The sequence below is a fragment of the Aspergillus ambiguus genome, assembly GCF_047715705.1.
Source record: "Aspergillus ambiguus strain CBS 117.58 unplaced genomic scaffold BDV59scaffold_48, whole genome shotgun sequence".
Classification (NCBI taxonomy): domain Eukaryota; kingdom Fungi; phylum Ascomycota; class Eurotiomycetes; order Eurotiales; family Aspergillaceae; genus Aspergillus; species Aspergillus ambiguus.
The window spans coordinates 41,394-56,836 of record NW_027395561.1 but is presented as its reverse complement, the minus strand read 5'-3'; the positions used below and the strand labels follow the sequence as shown (position 1 = coordinate 56,836).

Sequence of the window (15,443 nt, the reverse complement as noted above, 5' to 3'; positions counted from 1 at the left end):
CGTGATCGACCTGGGGTCGACGAGCGAAAGCGATCATGATCATGTCAACCTCCTGGAATTCTCGATCACCTGCGCTTCCTACGACAGAGAAAGACACCATAAAGGTCTCGCCGAGACAGCAGACGCCCACGACCCAAACACACCCCATGTTCCTCTGCGCCATCAAGCATAGACGATGATGTTCATTGACCCACTCGATCCGCATGATAGGTTCTATGCAGGTATATCAGGGATGGCGACTGGTCCAAGCCATGGCTGAGTTAGTTCTCCACGGTGGTATGTTTGGAACCTCCCTGGGAATGTCAATCAAGGGGGGCAGAAGGAAGGAGCTGCTGGTCATCGCCTTAAACCGCTCCCGTGCCTTGTACACCCCCTCTCGCCAACTCCTCATCGACCATCTTTGTCGACCCTCCACCACGACCGCTGCATCGAGGAGCATTACAGCAGAAGCACAACCACCATGACTTCCGAGGTCTCTTCCGTCTCGCTTTCTTCACCGCGGGCACGCCCTCGTGCCGCGACAGCTATGCAACCGACCACCACTTCTTCCCCGCTCTCCTCGCGACGTCCATCACAGGTCATGGGTCCCCCGCTCACCTCCCTCCCTGCCACTGTATATACCGGAAGCTCCAACGATCATGACAGCGTTAGGTCGGCCTCCGGTAAGGACCCTCTTTGTCATCAGAATCACCCAGGCTAAGACGTCCAGGCCCATTACGCCATCCCAAACCACTCACACCATCCGATCTCCACTCGATGCTCGAACAGGAGCAAGAAGCAATGGTGAGAATGAAGAAGTCCACATATGGACGCCCACTAGTACCCCAGGAGGGCGCAGACCACTGACCATGCTAGGTCAACCGTCTGTCGCGAGAGCTCTCCCTCTTGCGCCAACAAACCACCTCCGTCGCATCAACCACCTCATCCGCTTCGACGACCGTCAACGACTCGGTTGAATATCTCGCTAACCCAACACATCCCGTCACCACCCGCCGGCACCGCTCTTCTTCCAGCCTGAGCTCCTCGTACATCCCCGCAATCCAAGAGTCTCGCACCGGCAGCGTCACAGGGATTGCGCCCTCGCGAGACGCCTGTCTCCCGTCTCCCCGCGCGACGGACCCATCCCGGAGTCGTGCACCGTCGCTCACCTCTGCCCGACAGCCCGATCCCGTATCGCCTGTTGATCTGGGATCGCAAAACGGCGGGTCGCACGCTTACCCCCATCGGAGCTCGCTATCGCAGCAACGGTCACGGACGACGTCTGTCACTCGGCCGGAGGACTTGGCGCAGCACCGGGCAGAACTGGAGACGGTCAAGCGGGAGAATGAGATGCTGCGGCGGCGGGTCCGCGAGTTGGAGCTAACGGTTCGGAAATTGCGGGAGGGATCGACGCCCCAAGAACGGTCAGATGGCGCTAGTTTGCCCGCTTTGGATACCACGTCCTGCTGAGCAGGGCAATGCCGGCAATGCCGATCAATAATGCATCTCATCTCCCGTTTACGTGTGTAGTTGTTAGAAAGCTGGAACTTTCAAGCAGACTTCGGCAATTGCCCTTGACTCGCTCGAAGGTGCAAAATATAGCCAATCAATACTTGGGTGGAATTTGCTTCTCTTTCTAAAATGCAATAGACCATACACTATCTCAACTGGAAGACTCCTCGACGTGAGTCTCGTTCCAAACTTTCCGTAAAATTTCCAAGGCAGGTCCGACACTGTTGGTTTACAGGCAATGCTTTAGCCAATACAAAACACAGCACCAGAGCTTTCACTCGTGTTCTATATGATCCTTTCTACCGGCACCTTCGTTTAGAGGACCAAACCAGGATCGATCTCCAGGCCGATGTCCTGTCAAGGAGAGCGGCGCTGTCCACCAAATTCAAACTTCAGTTGGTGTTAGGACAGAGTCTAGAAGGGGTTATGGCGCGTTGAGTGTATCCCTGGAAGCAGGTTCTCAGGTGCAGTAAAGGATATATGCTTCATCGAGCTTCCCTTTCGCATAATCAGATGCTTAACGACGAGATCAGTAAAAAGAAAAAGGACCACGACGGACACCTTTGTGCCATATGCGCACTAACTAAGTAGGGAAGCGAGTAAGAGTGTGGCTATACATACATCATATGTAGTAATAATAGCGTTCAAAAGTAAGAAGCCCCCGATTTCTTTCACTTTTCACAAGTATAAGAGCCAGCAGGTACAGGATCGGACGCGAGCCATCACCTCGCAGTGCCACAGGAGAGACACTCATGCTTGGTATCCGACCTGCTTTGTGGCCGACTATAGCTATGCCAAATGTTATCAGTTCTTGGAGGCAACCAGGGAGGCCCTCCTTCTGGTGGCTGGAGCCAGAGGTATGATTTCAGCACTTCGTGGCTTTATGAACATAGCTGCCCTCTTAAGGTATTATTTTATGTGTCCTGTTGGTGGCTCTACCCTCTAACATCTTAACATGAAATATGGATGGAACATTAACCATCGGGGCGACCTCGACCTCACTCTGAATAAATCTATCAGAAGCGGATATCCAGGATTATGCAATCGCTAGTCATGATGTCCAATTAGACACCTTCTAGAAAGATCCTGGCCGCTGGGTTCTATCATTCTACCTCGCCATCTCGTACTGTGTCGTGTCCTGGGAAACTACCACACATGTGGTCAGTTTGGATCTCTAGGGTCGATTCTAGACCTCCCGGCAAAGTTGCTTAATTTCGATATGGACCCATGGTTCGTGATGCAAAAAGCGTGCGTGTTGAACCAAAGAACACGACGAGCGGAACCACTGATATCAGCGACTCCATTATCCCCGTTCCTGAACAAACCAGATCTCGTACCGCTGGGTTCAATGGAAGGATGAGGAAATTCTAGAATCCTGAAAGTGGCCTTAATGCCTTACGCGCAACGCGATGGCAAAGACCCCTTACAAAGCGTCAGGTACCTTAGGTACTATCCAGACATGCACTCTATATCGTCCGGGTCTGTATGGCTTCAGACGTCGTCTGTTGCCACGAAGCCCGTCTCCACCAGGAACGATAAATAGAGGACTTGTTCATCGCAATGAGTCGGCACGATCATCAGTCCTTCAAGTTTCCATTTTTTTCATTCTCTAGTCTCTCTCTATAGTCTATCTGTTGACCAGAAGACCTTCCTTCGCTTCTTTCTTTGCCTTCATTCAGTCGATTTCGACCGCAACCACAACCACAACAAAATGATCTTCAACGTCTTCATCGCGAGCCTCTTCGCTGCTACCTCTACAGCCATCCCGGCCGCCCACAGAGCACGAGCAGACCCTACTACTACCGGAAGCAGCACTTCCACTTCCTCCAGCGCATCCGCTTCCGCCAGCTCGTCTTCCGGCGGCGGTGGCGGCTTCCAGATTGTGAACAACCTGGACAGCACCGTCTATCTCTGGACCACGTCGGACAGCTCCGGGGACATGCAAACGCTCAACTCGGGAGGCGGCACCTACAGCGATAAATGGGCCACCAACTCCAACGGCGGCGGGATCTCGATCAAGATGTCCACCTCTCAGAGCGAAGACAGCGTCCTGCAGTTCGAGTACACCGAGGACGGCGACAAGCTCTACTGGGATCTCTCGTCCATCAACCTCGACTCGGATTCCGACTTCGTCAAATCTGGCTTCTCCGTCTCTCCTAGCGACTCGAGCTGCTCTTCCGCCAGCTGTGCGGCCGGTGACTCCGATTGCGCTGATTCCTACCAGCACCCGGATGACACCAATACGAACTCTTGCTCGACCAGTGCCCAGTACACCGTCACTCTGGGATAAACTCGTTCGTCCCCCGGCGGGCTCCTTCCTGCTCTGGAGCAGGAACTTCTTTTCTTTCGACTGTCGATGAGGATGCTGGATTCGTTCCCATTACTTGTTTCTACCCATAGACGGAGAACCTGCTCCATCTAAAATGGCATACTGGATGTGCCGTGTTCACTTGATTTTGTAACTACACATTTCGATATAGACATATCTTATAAAACATAGATGGAATCGTTTAAATTGTGGTTCGATGATACGAGTTGGGAAAGGATAGACATACTTAGTTTCTCGCCACCGCTTTGGCCACCAGAGCAAACTGGATCGACAGGAACGATGTCACTCCGCGTCTGCACAAACTCTCCACAAACGGTTTCGCATAACGTCCAGAAACTACGTCGTACTGTGCAATACTTGGACTCTGATCTTTGATTACCGCTGACTAGCAGCATTAGGCACAACTAAGCACATGAAAGAAGACACCCATGTCCCAGACAATTTAGCAGGAAAAAAAAAAAAAAACAAGAACCGAATATTGTCTCATAATACATGAAAGCCCATCGAAAGGCACGTAACGGAGAGGTGCGACAAAACAACCGGCGCCATCAAGACCCCCTCTATTCCTTGGTATCAGCAGGAGCGGCCGTGCCCGCCGGATGGGAAACAGGCACAGTCGACGGCGCAACATCTGCGGGAGCAGCGGCGGCGGCGGAAGTGGAAGCCTCCGGACCAGCCTCAGACTGAGGCTTCCCGCTCTTCAAGTCGGCCAGACGTCTCGCCTCGCTGTGGATGTCGCGCACTTGCTTATCGGTCTTACTGTAAAAGTCGCGCAGCTTGCGACCGGAGGGGGTGTTGATGGCCTTCTCGAAGTAGGAGTTCAGGCCGCGCCAGCCGCTGGCCGCCTTGTCGCTGATCTTGTAGCTCTCGTCGATGCCGCGGGCCTTGTCGGAGGCGTGATACTTGCTGTCGAAGTTGGACAGGGCGGAGGTGAAGCGGGCGGAAAAACCGTGCTTCTGGTCGAGCGCGATGGCCTTCTGGATGGCGCTGTCGCTGATCACGTACCCGTGCGCCAGGTACTCGGCGATGATGCGCGACCGCGGCTTGTCCTCCTGTGCGACGTCATGGCCGTTCTCGTCCTTGCTGGCTTCCTCGGTGGACTGCGTGCCGGCGATGTCCTCGAGGGACTGCGCGGCCTCGACGTGTACCTGCGAGGGACCGAGCTGGGTGTTGTCCAGGAGCAAGGCAGTCTTTGCAGCGCTGGAAGGATGAATTGTCAGTTATCGCTGGGGATATCAAGAGGAGATGGGTTGATGGGGTTGAGTGGGTGATGAGTGTATAGGCTGACGTCTAGTGCGGGGTAACACTTACGCTTCCTTCTCGAAGGTTACAGTCGCGGACTTGGGGGCATCAGTCTCGCTGGAAACGGGGGTGACGGAAATGGAGGTGATCTTTCCACTGGTAGGGTGTCAGAGTGCGCAAATTCGTCCGATGGGAGAGCCGTACCAGAAGCTGAAGAAGTCCTGGACCTCTTTATCGGAAGTGGTGGACGAGATGCCGGAAACGTGGACGGTGGAGCGTTCAGACATGGTGAATTGGATTGGGAGGAGAGTATGCAAAGGGGGTGTTGAGATAAAAGGGGAGTCAAGGAGGATTGTATACGAGAAGGATGGAGTGGGAGAGAAGAAGCGAGAGGGGCAGCTATTTAAGCTGATGATGTAGTAGCAGCAGCAGGTGGCAGTCGTGGCCCAACACGTGCTGCGCCACATATGACGTGGTGAAGATCGCACAGCCGCAGTGGGGTTCATGTTAAAACAAGATCAATGCAGGCAGACATTATTCTTAGAAACTAAGCACCTAGGTACTAATGAATTACACGCATCCTCCGATCAATTTCCTGTCCCCTTCGAGAACTTTCTCGCCTCAATATCCTCCAACGGGTGTTTGGGGTTGCTCTCCAGATTTTTTGGTCCCTTCTCGGCCATAGACTTGGACCGCTCTCGAAACTCCGCAGCGGTCTTGCCCGACGCCAGAGGCGCCTTTTGCTCGTCGGATTGAGTCTCCGGGTCAGGGGACTCGCGGCCGGGGTACAGAGAGGTCATTTTGTTTTCAGTGAGGACTGTTTTACGAGGTTAGACCGAGATCCAGCAGATCCAGTGCAACAACACCGCAGGAGATCGATTACCTGGAAGCAGATAGTTTGGTATTCGTGAGATGGAATATCGTATGAGAAAGAGATAAGTTCCAGGCAAAAAGGGAGACAATTGGTTAAATATGCGAGCGTATCGTCTCCAATGGCGAAAACTGGCTGTTCCCATCTACCATCATCATGACGTTGCTCCGGTCTATCTCATAGGCGAACCAGCACCAGCGAAGGGTACCAGATCAAGCACCCCAGTAAACGCACAATCCATTCCACAATTTCCTTCCTCTATTTTCACCCTCCAAACAGTCGTGGGGTCATTGTCTTCTATGAAACTGGCGTCATCGCGCGCGTTCACTGTAATCACGTGATATACCCGATTCAGCCGTGGTGGAAGGGGAAACGAACTGTTACCAGTGCACGCATGTGTAAGAAGCCATCACCATCAGTAATACTTCCATGCCATATCGGAGAAAAGAATTCAATTGAAAAAGAAAATTATTGACGGGGAATCGGGAGTCAGAATCTGTGCAATACAGGCGGCATCCAGAACCGGATAGGATATGGTGGCAGTCGGACTTTTCAAACGTGCAAAGGGGCCGCAATTTAACTGCGGGGGTTCCAAAAAAGACAAACGATCTAGAAAACAAAAATCAAATAGAAAAGGCGTTATCACATATCCAGTTGACATCTCAAATCAAAGTTCATCAGGAGCGACTTGAGACATGACATTGCAAAACTGAAAGGCCGCACATGCGCCATAACAGACATTCAAACTGGAATAGACTCTCTTATATCATGGGCTCGAAAGGTTCCAGAGCACGTCAACAGGCTCATCTCGTCGACAGGCTGGTTTCTTTTCTCTTGTACTTTTTAACATCGTGACACCTATTGGTTGCCGTTGGACTGGGCCTGGGCTGCCTCGGCATTCGCTGCCATGGCCTTCGCGTCGGCTTCATGGAAAACGGCCTGGATAATCTGTTGCTCCTCGGGGTTGAGGATCTTCGTGAGGTTCTCGTAAAGCTGGGGTTGCTCTTGTTGCAGACCTGGGAAAGAGTCAGTGGATCGGAAAAGGGAAAACACGCAAAGATCGTTCTTACCCAAAAACACATGTTTGAACATGCCATACGGCTCAATCTTATCCAGAGGCGTCTCAAGGAGACTCTCCTCGTCCAGCTCATCGTCGTCATCATCAGCGAAAGATCCAAACTTCTGGGCCTGAATACCAGTTAGTATGTAATGACAGTTGTCTAATGGAACCGAACTCGCCTCTTTGTTCAAGAAATCAAGGTAGGCAGCGCTCTCGTCGGGAACGTCGCCGTCCACCCCAGTCTCGGCTTCATCCTCATTCGTCCACTCGACCTCGCCATCCCAGTCGTTCTCCTCGTCGCCTTCGTCATCCTCCTCGTCGTAGGTGAAGTCAGACTCCTTCGTAGCATCCTCGCGGTCTAAAAAAACATCAGCATACGCACAGACATAGAAATTGTGGGGAAGAACATACTCTTGAGGGCCGCAGGCAACGTCTGGAACAGTCTGGTGACGCCCTGAAGCAACCGGGGCCAGCCCTGCTGGACACTTACCGGGACGTCGCCGCCCTTCAAGGTCAGCAAAGAGCTGATAGCAGCAATTGAGAGCTTCTTGTCATGGACCCTCCTGAAGTTGTCAATGTTGGAGAACCACGTGCTGAAGAACTTGTTCGTCCATCCTTTGGCCTCGAGAACCTGGAGACTGAGAACGGGGTTGTAGTAGATGGCATTGATGACCATCTCCATAAGGTGGATGCGGTAAGACTTGGTACGGGCTTCTCCAGCGTCGATAACGTTCATCGCGAGCTCAATGAACAGCGGGATGTACTGATCGACGTATCCACGCAGGTTCAGCATCACAGTCTCGGCGAGCTTGCAGCCACAAATGCGGTCGACACCGCCGACCTTCTCATCGAGGAAAATATCCTCGACCATGCCCACAACCGCCGCGAGGTAGGCGGGGTTTTGGACCAACATCTCAGAGCCGTAGGCGACGTAGTTGTCAAGTGCCGGGAGCATGTCCTCTAGGTAAAGCTCGGCGCCGGCCTTGAACGTCTTGTGAATGAGCTCGAATGCCTGCCACATGGTGGGGGAGATAGACTTGGAGGCGAAGGTACAGCTGTCAATGATTTCGAAGACTTCGTTGTAGAGATCGTACAGCTTGTTCTCAAGGGTGATGCTAATCACTGGCATGAGGATGGTCTCGAGATGCAGCAACACATCGGGAGTGCTCTCGAGGGTAAGAATGAGAGTGCCGATGGTCTGCAGGACACCCAACGCGGTGATGCTCTTGTCATCGAGGAAATCACCATAGGCATCCTCATCGCCCTTCGCAGCGTTCCTCTCCAGGAGCTCGCCGACGATACGCATGTACGTATCGCGCAATTGCTCGCTCAGAGCCACAGCAAACGGAGTCAGCTCTGCAGAGAAGACCTCCACGAAGTCTTCCATGACATTGGCCAGGGCATCCACGTCAACCTCGTTAGCGAGTTTGAGAAGCTGCTGCATAATTTGGGGAATGTTCTGCTGCATCGACGTTCTGATGATATCGTGACGGATAAGCGGCTGCAACGCGAGGGCGGCCTCGACCCGAACGGGCAATTCCGAATCTGCCATGGACTCGAGGATATTCCGGTAGATGATCATGAGGTTGTTGGGGTCCTGGAAGTCAAGCTGCTCGAACTTCTCAAGGGTGTCGCAGGCACGAGCGCGGAGGAAGCCATGAGGACTGCGGAATTCAGGGAAAACATGACGAACAAAGAAATATTCCACTTGGTCGGCGATAGGGCTCTTCTTGCCGAGAATCACAGAGGCCAGAGAACCGATCATGCGCAAGGCACCTTCCTTCTCCCGAGGCAGCTTCTGGTCATCCGGCGCCGATTCGTACTTGCTGACGACGCCGTTAACGAAGGTAAGGATAGAGAACGTCTGCTTCTTGCGATTCTTGGTAAGAGATACTAGGAAATTCGTTGCCGCAATATCAGGCGCCGAAACCTCCTCGTAGTAGTTCAGCTTCCGGTGGAGGTATTCCGAGGGGTCCTCCTCGAACATCTCGATGTCCTCGTCTGATTGACACAGCATCGGGAAAATGAAGTGGGCGATCAAAGTGTCCATGTGCGGTTTGAGGTGATCCCACATCGCCTTGGGCTTGACACACTCTTCCAAGAAGACCAGAGTGTAGGCGAGAGCGGGGTTGCTGAGCCATTGACCGTTGACCCACTTGTCAATCTCCTGAAGGTATCCCTTCAGAATCTCCGGCGCAAAAGTCGAGATGAAACCCTTGGCGAACGGGGTGTAGTCCGGGTTGCTGGACTTGGACATCGTTGTGGGGTTTCCGTATCTGCAACAATATCAGGTTAGGAGTCACCCAATGGGAACCAAATCCACTTACCTGATGAACAGACGGTTCAGGTTGGCGTAGGACCACTTTTTGCATTTCCACCAGTGGTTCAATTCCCTCTCGTCCTTCGATTCCATCATGGAGTTCGCGGGCGGGCTCTTGGCAATGACTCTCAAGAAGAGGGTGCACCAGTCGACAGTGGCTTGCTGTGTTTGCAGAGCCGGCGAGAGCTCGAACTATACAACACATCAGTCACAGAGGTCTAATTGCTGCAAATGAGCGGGACACCCACATAAATGGCATGTTTATAAGACTTGACGATAATCCGGAGCATCTCAGCCGCCTCCAGACTCTCCTCATCGACCAGCTTCATACCGATGTTGAGAAGCTGGGGGAACGAATGTTCCACGATCTTGTCGAACTCTTCTCTCTTCTCGCCACCCTTGAATCTGTACACGCGGCAGATGGCGAGCAGACACTGCAGGCCGGCGTAGACGGAATTCGCATCGTTGGTTCCGAGAAGCTGGAGGGTGATATCCAGGAAACCGGGCCACTGCTCGGGGAAATCATGCTGCAGGATCTTCTGAAGAAGAGGGACAAGTTGAGCGCGGACGTTGGGCGGCGTCGATGCCAACGCGGGAATCAACCTCTCCCGGAAACCAGGCTTTTCGGCATCGGCAATCGGGGCGCGCAGGGGGTTATCTTCGAGGGGGGCCCAACCGCGGTTGATCCGGTTTTTCAGGTAGACACCAGCTGGGGAGAGAGTTGGATGTTAGAAGACAGAAGAGATTTGGTCGTGAAAGGGGGAATGGGTGTGTTGGATGTTGATGAGGGATGAGAATTATGCCCGACATAGACCAGAAAAAAAAAAGGCCATCACCATCACATCACCAGTCACCACAACAACGAACAAGGGAAAGAGGTCACTTACCCGACAGTTGAACGGCATTATTCTGCTCCCCTTGCAATATATCGAGAAGCGCATTGATAAAGCCCGGTTGTGTCTCAGCCTACATTAAAACGCGGGGAGGGTGAGTACGGGACAACGGACGAAGAGGGAAAGGAGACGACCGAGGATAGCCCCCGGAGCGCATCCTCCTGGCCATGCAGACGTACCTGTTTCAAAGCCAATTCGGCTTGACGTCGCGTGTCGGCATTCGGGTCGAGCGTCGCCTGTATACCGTTCCGCAGCGCAGTCACATCCATCTCGCACCAGACGACCCCCAGCAATAAAAATTTCAAGCTCCAACGGAAACAAATAAACCCCGGTCCACAATGAAGGGATCCCACAAGAGATAGAGAGGGGAGGGGAATGGAGGGGGAGGGGAGGAGAGAAAAGCAGCGAGGGAGTTGTAGCGGGGAAAAAGAAGGCCGGAGGAAAGATAATTCGACTTTCTGCCCTCATTTTCTGCTCTCTCGTGGATTTTCCAGAGTGGTGCCCGCCCCGCGCCTATGGCAGCTAATCAGAACGCCCGCCGCCACGCGCGGTCAGAGAATTTTTCCCCTGAATGAGATGGCTCCGTATGTCCGTATGGACGGAGGAATGGGTACTAGGTTTATAGAATTCGCTATCTATGATCGCTAGAAATCAACAGTTCATGGATTGATCGATCGTTTTTAATTTTATCTATATGTTCGTCCCACGAGGGGTCGTCAGGCAGGAACCTTCCTCTTCGGGAATGCATGCCTGATTTCCCGATGTAGTAACTTTGTACTTCACACATCGCATGTAGTTAACTACCTATAGAATCTACCTAGGGAGACATGTACCTGGCAACGCTGTTACATATACAGCGACGCCGCGAAAATCACGTCCCGCTTGATCTGCTCCTGTGCCTGTTGCATCTTCGTATACAGCGTCGGATCGCCCACCAGCTTGGCCGCATTCTTCACCTCCCGGCATGTCTCATCCAGTCGCGTGATCGTCCGAACAATGGTCCCTTCCATCACGTCGGTCAGGTCCGTGATGCGGTTGAACGACATGCCCTTGGCCCATTCGTACACCACCTCCGCCAGCCCAAACCGTGGCTGGCTAGCAAAGTCGTTGGAATCCTCGCTGGACTGTATCACCTGGTACTGCACCTGGAAGTCGTTCACCTTGTCCGAGATCCGGATGATCGCCTCCTTGCCCTTCTCCAGACGAGGGGTCAACGTGGGCACGTTCTCCGTCTTCTCTTGGAACACAAACGCCGACAGCAGCGCCACGATCTCCTCCGGCTCATATTCCGCCAGTACATTCTCCAGGATCAGCTCCGTCAGGACCAGTTCATCCGCGGAGTGTATCTGATCCCACCGTTAGCCATGATAGATGCCCCATAAACTCCCGTACAGTACTCACCTCGCACGCCACCTTTCCTTTCAGTTGCACCCGAGACTGCTCATCAATGAATCCCAGCTCTCGCAGGACTTGAATCCGCTGCTCGTAGTCCGGAAGAAGCTGAAGGTTTTGATCTGACATCAACTGCTTCAGTTGCTCGATGTTTTCCTTGACCTGCCATTCATCATGTTGCATTTCGAACTGTCCAATGTCAGTGAACGTCTGTCAGATCGTCAACCGTCACGCGATTTCACTTACATGTTTCAAGAAGTCCGGACATTGTACCGACCGGCAAGACTGCGCAATCGTGGCCTGCGCGCGTCGCTTCTCCAGAATGTCGCGTACCTGTAGCTCCTTGATCCGGGACCAGTCCATCTCATCCCACACCGGGGTGGCCCACGAGGCGCACAACTTAGACAGCTCTTTGTCTGCGAACTTGATAGCCTCTTTCTTGATATTGAGATACCATATGGGACCGCCAAGTTTAACCAGGGTATTGGTGATACACTCAAGATCGGAAAGAGGGATTTTGCACACTTTGAGGGTCATATCAGCCGCACGAGTCGGCAGAGGGTGCATCAGCTTCCGGAATTCCGGGAGGAACGGAAGAATGTCACTCGGATGGCGTCTGCTACCCAGTTTGCCGATCTCTAGGGCCTGGACGGTGGGCGTGGGTCCTCCACCGACGCCTTCCCGGACGATGATACCAGCAGTACGATATCCATCCTACACAGTGTTAGCATGTCCCTGAGAGAATCCATTTTCTTCTTACCTTGCGATACACGATGAGCCGCTTGGGGGAGAAGAGGCGTTTCCCAATCGGCGATGAGACAAGGCCAACATGAAGCTCACTCGTCAACTTTTCGTATTCGATAGCAGCATCATGGCAAGCCGCAAGGTCAATATCACATATGTCGCAAGGCTCCCGTCTGATCTTCTCTAAGCTAGCCTCTGAAAGCTGGACCTGTTTCTCGTGCTCGGGCAGCAAGGCTTGGGTGGCGTTCTCGCTGAAGCTTCGCTTGATCATCTCTTCGATCTTTAGAGCCTCCACACGCAATAAATTAAGAATCATGTTGTACGTCAGTCGGAACTGAGATCGGAGCTTCGTCGGGTCGCCCATGATCATTCGTCGCAGCGCCGCAGCCGGAGGCGCTTCGTCTCTGCCTATACTGACAATAATCACATATCCAACATTATCCAGACCTCTTCGACCGGCGCGTCCCGCCATCTGAGTATATTCACCTGGAAGCAGGTCTCGGAACCCTTTTCCGTCATGCTTGCGGAAGCCGGAGAAGACGACCGTCCTAGTGGGTAGGTTGAGACCCATTGCAAATGTCTCAGTGGCAAAGAGCACCTTCACCAAAGACTTGGCGAACAAAATCTCGACTATCTCTTTCATGATCGGCAATAGACCACCGTGGTGGACAGCAATACCTCTGCTGAGCAAGTCCCGAAGCCGCCGTATCTGTGGGAGATCCCGGTCTTCCGGTTTCAATCGGGTCAGGGACTTCTCAATAAACATATGGACAAGGCTCTTCTCAGAAGCGTTGCAGAAATCCTGGTTAGAAAGCGAGTCGGCGTTCTCTTCACATCTCTTCTTCGAGAAGACGAAAATACATCCGGGAAGGAGATTCTCCTTGCGAAGATGCTGCACCAATTGTACCCATATCGTCTTATCCTGGGCAGCAGTGGTCCGACCGCCTCCCCGGCCGGTGCGAGCAATATTCCCAGTGCCCCTAGTTGACGGTTGTCCCCTGCCCCGAGGGGCACCACCACGCTGTGAGTTACCACGGGCTCCTCCCCGGCCAGGAGCTTGTCCGCGACCGGGAGCTCCCCGGCCTCGTCCCTGGGGACCTCCGCGCTGTGCTTGGGACTGGGCCTGCGCCTCCGCGGCCTTCTGGGCCTTAATCTTGTCTCTGCCCGAGATAACATTGTCGGCTTCCTTCCAGCCGTTTTCGAGGAATCTCTTGTTCGAGTCCACGATCTTGAACTTGTCCTTTCCGGCCCAGAGATAGTGCTCGAGAGGAACAGGGCGTTTCGCAGTCGAGATAACGTAGATATCCTTCTTTTTCGTGCGGCCGACCCAAGACGCAAACTCGTAGGTGTTAGGTACCGTAGCAGATAGAAGAATTAGAGTAACATGCTCGGGGAGCATAATAATGACTTCTTCCCAGACAACACCTCTTTCAAGATCATTAACATAGTGGACCTCATCGAAGATCACAAACTCGACATCTCTGATCAGGTCCGCTCCGCGGTACAGCATACTCCGCAGAATCTCGGTGGTCATAATCAAACAACTCGCCTCAGGATTAATCTGAACATCGCCGGTGAGAATACCGACGTCGTCGAAGGTGTTCCTAAAATCACGGAACTTCTGGTTACTGAGCGCCTTGATCGGGGACGTATAGATGGCCTTTGTCATATGCTTCGCGGCCAGAGCAATCGCATATTCGGCGACGACGGTCTTCCCAGCAGACGTATGCGCAGCCACAAATACGGAATCGCCGCTCTCCAGATGATACACAGCCTCCTTCTGGAACGTATCCAGCTCGAAGGGCCACTCTCTCGCCATGTCCGGGACGAGCTCGCCGAAATTCGGGATATCCTTGTTGACGTCCACGACGTGCGCCCACTCGCGGCCTCCTTTCTTCTGGATGCCAGACAGCAGCGGCGCGCGCGGCTCCAGTGCGGGGAACTCAACCGGCAGCAAGGCGTCGATATCCTCCTCCTCGCCGCTGAGCTCGTCGTCGTCCTCAATCTTGACACCACCCCCTTCGACATCCGACGGTGCCTCGTCCTCCCGCTCCATAGAGAGATTGCTCTCGTCCTGCTGAAGCGCATGCTCGACCTCCTGGTCTCCCTCCGCGGCCTCCTTCGACTTCACGTCTTCAAACCGCAGTCCGCGCGCAAACCCGGGAGCCACCTCAAGCAGGCCCCCCTCGGCCCCAAAGTTGATAATCCGGTCGAGCCCGCCCGGCTTGCCGCCCGGTCGGTGCTGTTCGGCCGTCTGCGCGTCGGACTCCATCTCAGCGATTGCCTCCACACCGTCCAACCCGCCAGGCGCAAAGGGGAAGAATCCCGCGGCGCCGCGGACGAAATCCGCGCGGCCGGCCGGTCGACGCAGCAGAGAGGTGGAGTTCTTCGCATTGGCGCTGGTGGCCGGGACCGTGACCTCGTGGTAGCCGGTGACTCGTCCTTCGAGACCCTCTCGATCGAAGCGGACGATAGTCCGTGTCTGGGTGCCAGCGACCTCGAAGAGATCCGTATAGTCGGCCGCGACATCCCATCGCCTGTGAAATGGTTAGTCTGGGCGGGTTCTTCTCTAGGGACAAGAAGCCAACGTGGAAGAATTCAGCGGCGACGTGGTGTTGGGGGGAAGCTCCATGGACGCGAAATGAACGCAGTCACGGCCACACGCACCTTTGGAGACGATTGAGCCATTCAGGGCTAAACTGCGAAGATGGAGTCAAGAACTCGGCCTCTAGCTCTTCCTTGAGATCCGTGGCATTTTGGCGCGCTTTCTTGCGTGGTCTGTAGCCGTGATACACGCCGTTTTCTTCGTCGGCTATCCGAGCGTCGAAATCGGCCCCGCTGAGATGCTGGGTGCTGAGGCTCAGTTCGGCCAATGTCGAGGCGAGAGCTTCCGCCATTGCATCGACAGCGAGTTAAGTTTCTTGGGTCCGATATTTGCTAGGATTCTGGGATGTTCTCTCTCTATCTCTGGAATCACTGCGGTCGTTCTGAGAAATGTGGCGGCCAGAGAGATCTCAATGGCCAAGAGATAGGCTGATGTTCGTGTGTGAACCACCGCTATTAACTGACGGCCACGATCAACAAAATACGCTGACTTAGCC

General features: G+C 53.7%; 5 protein-coding genes across 5 annotated transcripts; 2 read left to right on the top strand and 3 right to left on the bottom strand.

Moving 5' to 3' along the window:
* The first annotated feature begins 17 nt into the window (after positions 1-17).
* Positions 18-1,597, top strand: BDV59DRAFT_187575 (uncharacterized protein). Its single transcript, XM_073691237.1, has 3 exons — positions 18-662; positions 710-783; positions 856-1,597. Exons 1-3 carry the CDS (start codon positions 461-463, stop codon positions 1,447-1,449), a joined length of 870 nt encoding a protein of 289 aa, XP_073543705.1. The 5' UTR covers positions 18-460; the 3' UTR covers positions 1,450-1,597.
* A 1,561-nt stretch (positions 1,598-3,158) lies between these two features.
* On the top strand, positions 3,159-3,916 carry BDV59DRAFT_210600 (putative antigenic thaumatin domain protein). Its single transcript, XM_073695627.1, has one exon. The coding sequence runs from the start codon at positions 3,203-3,205 to the stop codon at positions 3,779-3,781; it is 579 nt and encodes a 192-aa protein (XP_073543704.1). The 5' UTR covers positions 3,159-3,202; the 3' UTR covers positions 3,782-3,916.
* Positions 3,917-4,049: 133 nt separating this feature from the next.
* Positions 4,050-5,463, bottom strand: vip1 (putative actin cytoskeleton protein (VIP1)). Its single transcript, XM_073691236.1, has 3 exons — positions 5,267-5,463; positions 5,132-5,218; positions 4,050-5,020 (listed from the first exon to the last, which is right to left on the bottom strand). The coding sequence occupies exons 1-3, from the start codon at positions 5,347-5,349 to the stop codon at positions 4,381-4,383; spliced, it is 810 nt and encodes a 269-aa protein (XP_073543703.1). The 5' UTR covers positions 5,350-5,463; the 3' UTR covers positions 4,050-4,380.
* Positions 5,464-5,649: 186 nt separating this feature from the next.
* Positions 5,650-6,174, bottom strand: BDV59DRAFT_205659 (uncharacterized protein; the record flags this gene model as incomplete). The annotated part of the gene is made up of 2 exons (XM_073694681.1): positions 5,650-5,879; positions 6,123-6,174. 2 exons carry the CDS (start codon positions 6,172-6,174, stop codon positions 5,650-5,652), a joined length of 282 nt encoding a protein of 93 aa, XP_073543702.1.
* A 617-nt stretch (positions 6,175-6,791) lies between these two features.
* BDV59DRAFT_196042 (armadillo-type protein) lies at positions 6,792-15,239 on the bottom strand (the record flags this gene model as incomplete). Its single annotated transcript, XM_073692662.1, has 12 exons — positions 6,792-6,949; positions 7,004-7,121; positions 7,173-7,351; positions 7,405-9,269; positions 9,321-9,505; positions 9,562-10,022; positions 10,201-10,279; positions 11,142-11,552; positions 11,608-11,787; positions 11,845-12,312; positions 12,359-14,879; positions 15,010-15,239. The coding sequence occupies 12 exons, from the start codon at positions 15,237-15,239 to the stop codon at positions 6,792-6,794; spliced, it is 6,855 nt and encodes a 2,284-aa protein (XP_073543701.1).
* Between the last annotated feature and the right edge of the window lie 204 nt (positions 15,240-15,443).